General features: G+C 63.5%; 1 protein-coding gene across 1 annotated transcript; it reads left to right on the top strand.

Annotated features, from left to right (window-relative positions):
* Window positions 1-3785: 3785 nt before the first annotated feature.
* POU3F2 (POU class 3 homeobox 2) lies at window positions 3786-5249 on the top strand. Its single transcript, XM_058566856.1, has one exon. It carries the CDS (start codon window positions 3918-3920, stop codon window positions 5247-5249), a length of 1332 nt encoding a protein of 443 aa, XP_058422839.1. The 5' UTR covers window positions 3786-3917.
* Window positions 5250-5452: the final 203 nt, after the last annotated feature.

Here is a 5452-nt window from a genome sequence, read left to right as displayed (position 1 = left end):
TATTTCCTCTCCTCGCAGAGCACCCTGGCAGGGCAGGAGGGAGTCGGCACCACTCCTTCAGACCAGTCCAGGTCAGGATACCGATTGAGCAGAGCCCTTCCTCTGGACTTAGGAGAAGGGGATGGGCTGGTGCCGTTACCAGGATCTCTTCTCAGGGTGCCTCGAGCCTGTTCTCGCTGAAGGGGCCCAGGGGACCTGGCAGTCTGCCCCCGAGGCAGCGAGGCCCGCAGGAACCGCCTGCTCAGCCATTGTCCTTGCGAGTGATCTCGGGGAGCTGTGCTGGAGTGAAGGAGATATCAAGACACCTTGTCAGTTCAAAGCATTTTAGGGTTGTTTGAAATCCTCCCCACGTCAACGTAAGCAGCCTCTGTATTTGAACAGCTGCTTTGAACAGTGAAAGGGAATGAGCTGAATCAAAACTTGGAGGTGTCTCCTCGAGACACCTTCAACCTGCTTTTATGCGGGTGGAGAAAGGCAGGCAGACAGGCGGACTCTGCCATGGTGGGGTCAGCCGCAAAGAAAGGCGCCCGTGACAGGGGGAGGGGGAAAGGGAGGATGAAGAAGCCCCCATCTGGAGCTAAAACCTCCAAGAGCCTAGGTTCTAGAGCCCCAGGGAGGCGCCGCGCCGGGAGGCAGACAGGAAGCCAGCCGAGGCTACTCAGGACCCGGCGTTCGCGCCAACCGGGCCTCCGGCGACTGGCGGGGAAGCAACGGTGGCGCGGGGGGAGATGATACCCAGAGCCACAGTGCGCGCCCAGCCCTGCCCGCCCGGCGATTGGCCCGCCTCCGGGGTTGGGGGTGGGGTGCGGAGGCTGAGGCCCAGGGGTAGGGTATCGCTTTGTGTACTCCCAGGAATTTATTGGGTGATTAATCCAGTAGAACTACCCAGGTTTACCCCGCTGGGAGCGCTTCGGCTCCGCCGCCTGCCAGCGAATTGAGGCGGGGGTGAGGAGTAGAGTGGAGACCCGGGACGTCAACGTGGGATGGATCTCCGAGCAGTAATCGCCAGTGAAGTCCCATTGCAGACAGGAAGTTTTGATGTACACGTGCAGCCTATTCTTGCTCCCCCAACCCCCCCCCCCCCAGCGCCTTATGCCCAGGGTTGAGGGAAGGGGACAGAAGGAAAGGAGAGTGGGGGGGACTTTTAAATTGACTCTGAGCCCAGCCGCCTTGGTTCCCTCAGTCATGCTCCTGGAAACCTTTTTCTTCCCTCGAGTGTATCCCCCACGGGCTGCAAAGGGCCTTGTCCCTCGAGAAATGTGAAATCAGATGCAGAGAAAAGCAGACACCTGCCCCGGAAGGGGGGTGGGGGAGGGGACTGCTGAGTATCCGGACGCGGCCCTTAGCGGTGGCTGGATTCTTCCAACTGTGCGAGCTCTGAGTTCTCCGAGGGGTGGGGGACAGGACGGGACGCGGCTGGCGAGCGGCCTGTACGCTCCCAAAGCCCCAGGAGAGCCGCGCGCCCAGGGCGGGGGACTAGAGGCAGCTGTCCGGAGGAGGCGGTCCTGCCCGCCGCCCAGCCCCTTTTCTCCCAGTCGAGGCGCCGCGGGCGCCAGCCGCCGAGTCTGCGCGCTCGGAGGCTCGGACTGTTTCATTTTTTCCTAGCGGGGCAAAGTTATGGGATTCCTGGCAGCCCCCAGGCGCGCGGCCGGTGTGGCTCCGCGCTTGCGCTGGGACCGAGAGCCACGCGGTGTGTGTCCTCGCCTCGCCGCGCGGGTGCGCGCGTGGGAGATGCAGGTCCGTCCCGCTGGCGGCCTGTGGGCTCGCCCCTCCCCTAACCATTTCTCTCTCTCCCACACACACGCTCATAAACATAGGGCACGTGGAAATTCTCAGCCAAAGCGCCTTGCCCGGGCGGGTGCTCAACGTGGTGATTTATAAACAGCTCAGCCACTCCCCAAAGAGCTCCGCTCCTCGTTAGTCATGATGAATTCTCTGGCCCGCTCCACTTTACTGTCTAGATTAAGATGCTCGGAGGCCCCAAAGAGCTCCCCTTGAGCATTGATTTGGTTTCCCTCACAAACCCACGACCGCCCGCAGCTCCAGCGCGAGGACTACAACGCGCGGGGCCAAGGGTGAGAGGTGAGAACGCGATTCACGTTCTCTGAGGTCTTTTTTTCCCTTTCCGGCAGCAACTTGTGATTTGCTTCTTGGTATCGGCGCTGTGCACTTGGCCCTGCTCCAACCTGGGTGCGCCTGGCTTTCTCCTACCCAGTTCGCGGGCTCCGAAACCGGCGGCAGGCACCTGCTCAGGGCGGCTTGGGAACTGACGGCGCGACGCGCTAGAGCTCCATAGAGCGGCGCCGCCAGTGCACCGTCCCGCAGTCTTGCTCTGGAGTTCACGGCTGAAGGCTAAGCAGGGAGTTTCGCCAGCGAGCTCCTGAGAGCTGAGTTAGACCAACCCCACCCGCGGGCGCCCGCGGAAGTTACTGATTAGGAAGGTTCCCCTAGCATCAGCCCATTTTCCTTCACACACTCTTCCTCCTTTTCGAAACAGCTAACGGAAAAAAGTTGCATCGAAAAGCGCCAGAAACGCAGGGAAGCGCGCACGCAGCCCCAGCGGCTCGGCTTCCCAGAGCGGCCCTTGGTGCCTCCACCGCACCCGGAGGCCGAGCAGCCCTTGCTAGAGCTCCTGTAGCCTCGCAAAAGGCAAAGGTCGGCCCGCGCAGCCTCCTAGTTTTCTAAACCAAAAACTGTGCGCGCGCCCCAGTGCGTGACTCTGACGGAGACTTTTTGAGTTTTGTTTTGTTTTCAGTCCAGACCGCTGCGCTGTCAGAGCCAGCAACTCCGCGCCTTAACAGGAGTCTCAGAAGCCGATGCCCGGGCTGAGCCTGCCTCTCGTGGGGTCTTCTCGCTCAGGGGCTGAGAGACAATTGGGCCTAGACCCGAAAAGGAAGAGAGCCTGCGCCAGCGGCGGAGTAGAGGGAACGAAGAGGACCTTTATTTGGGGCAAAAGTGTCGCACACCCTGGAACAAGAAGCACAAAGGCACTAAAATTCTGACCGTGGGGAGAAAGGAGACTTCAACAAGGAGACAAGTCTGGCTTCTGGCTCTGGGTTTAAGAGAAGCGGGTGTGTGTGTGCGTGTGTCCCAAGGTGAATAAAAATCGGACTCCCCCTGGCTCGGTGCGACTCAGCCTTTCTCTACCTCTCTGTTTCTTCACCACCACCACCCCCAGCCCTATTGGGAAGGGAAGGTGGACCGAACCCCCCTCACCCCCCCGACCCCCCCATCCCCGCCACCCAAGTCTTCCAAGTGGCTAGGGTCGCTAGAACGTCGGGGCCGCCCCCCACCCCTCCCCGGCTTGTGTGCCTGGGAGACAGATGGGGGGCGGGGCCCATCTGAGTTGGGCGGAGGAGGCCGGGGGCGGGGGAGAAGGGGAGGTGAGAACTGAGAGAGTCTGAATCGGGTGGCGAGGGGGGATCGGAGGAGGGCTAAGAGGACTCCGCGTCCGGGGGGAGGAGGAGGGGGCAGCTCTGCGCCAATCAGTGGCGCCGGCCTGGGAGGTTGCTAGTGGTATCCACGTAAATCAAAGGGCGCGGAGCCAATGGGAGGGGGCGGAGGGGGCGGGGCCCAGGCGCGTGCCGCTGCGAGCCGGCGCTGCCAAGAGAGCGGGAGAGAGCTGGAGAGAGCAGGAGAGGGGGGAGCGCGGAGCTAGTCAGAGAGTGAGCGAGAGCAAGAAGGAGGGAGAGGAGGAGAAAGAGAGCGAGGGCGGGCGGGAGGCGGCGGCGGCGGCAGCAGCAGTAATAGCAGGAGCAGCAACAGAAGGCGTCGGAGCGGGCGTCGGAGCTGCCCGCTGGGGGAGAGAGAGCGAGAGGAGAGAAAGAGAGCGAGCGAGGAGAGGAGCCCGAGGCGAAAAAGTAACTGTCAAATGCGCGGCTCCTTTAACCGGAGCGCTCAGTCCGGCTCCGAGAGTCATGGCGACCGCAGCGTCTAACCACTACAGCCTGCTCACCTCCAGCGCCTCCATCGTGCACGCCGAGCCGCCGGGCGGCATGCAGCAGGGCGCGGGGGGCTACCGCGAGGCGCAGAGCCTGGTGCAGGGCGACTACGGCGCGCTGCAGAGCAACGGGCACCCGCTCAGCCACGCTCACCAGTGGATCACCGCGCTGTCCCACGGCGGCGGCGGAGGGGGCGGCGGCGGCGGCGGCGGGGGCGGGGGCGGCGGTGGGGGCGGCGGCGACGGCTCCCCGTGGTCCACCAGCCCCTTGGGCCAGCCGGACATCAAGCCCTCGGTGGTGGTACAGCAGGGCGGCCGCGGCGACGAGCTGCACGGGCCAGGCGCCCTGCAGCAGCAGCACCAGCAGCAGCAACAGCAGCAGCAGCAGCAACAGCAGCAGCAGCAGCAGCAGCAGCAACAGCAGCGGCCGCCGCATCTGGTGCACCACGCCGCCAACCACCACCCGGGGCCCGGGGCATGGCGGAGCGCGGCGGCTGCAGCGCACCTCCCGCCCTCCATGGGAGCGTCCAACGGCGGCTTGCTCTACTCGCAGCCCAGCTTCACCGTGAACGGCATGCTGGGCGCCGGCGGGCAGCCGGCTGGGCTGCACCACCACGGCCTGCGGGACGCGCACGACGAGCCGCACCACGCCGACCACCACCCGCACCCGCACTCGCACCCGCACCAGCCGCCGCCGCCGCCGCCGCCCCCGCAAGGCCCTCCGGGCCACCCCGGCGCGCACCACGACCCGCACTCGGACGAGGACACGCCGACCTCGGATGACCTGGAGCAGTTCGCCAAGCAGTTCAAGCAGCGGCGGATCAAACTGGGATTTACCCAAGCGGACGTGGGGCTGGCGCTGGGCACCCTGTACGGCAATGTGTTCTCGCAGACCACCATCTGCAGGTTTGAGGCCCTGCAGCTGAGCTTCAAGAACATGTGCAAGCTGAAGCCTTTGTTGAACAAGTGGTTGGAGGAGGCGGACTCGTCCTCGGGCAGCCCCACGAGCATAGACAAGATCGCGGCGCAGGGGCGCAAGAGGAAAAAGCGGACCTCCATCGAGGTGAGCGTCAAGGGGGCTCTGGAGAGCCATTTCCTCAAATGCCCCAAGCCCTCGGCCCAGGAGATCACTTCCCTCGCGGACAGCTTACAGCTGGAGAAGGAGGTGGTGAGAGTTTGGTTTTGTAACAGGAGACAGAAAGAGAAAAGGATGACCCCTCCCGGAGGGACTCTGCCGGGCGCCGAGGATGTGTACGGGGGGAGTAGGGACACGCCACCACACCACGGGGTGCAGACGCCCGTCCAGTGAACTCGAGCGGGGGGAGGGGCAGAGCGCGGGGCTCCCCCTCCCCTTCGGTCCACGGCCCTTTCCCGGCCCCGTTGTTCCCTCTTTAACTTCTGATTGTTCTTTTGTTTTTAATTATTATTTCCCCGTCCCTTAAAAAGAAAAAAAAAATAAGGAAAGCGACTAAGGCACTGGACTATCCTTTAAACGGTAGCAGGTGTAATGAT

The sequence above is a fragment of the Diceros bicornis genome, chromosome 23 (genome assembly GCF_020826845.1).
Source record: "Diceros bicornis minor isolate mBicDic1 chromosome 23, mDicBic1.mat.cur, whole genome shotgun sequence".
Lineage (NCBI taxonomy): Eukaryota > Metazoa > Chordata > Mammalia > Perissodactyla > Rhinocerotidae > Diceros > Diceros bicornis.
Note: the sequence above shows the minus strand (reverse complement) of the source record. Positions and strands in the feature narration are given on the sequence as shown.

Coding starts and splice junctions, on each gene's coding strand:
- POU3F2 (XM_058566856.1), top strand. CDS start 3,918: ATGGCGACCGCAGCGTCTAACCACTACAGCCTGCTCACCTCCAGCGCC.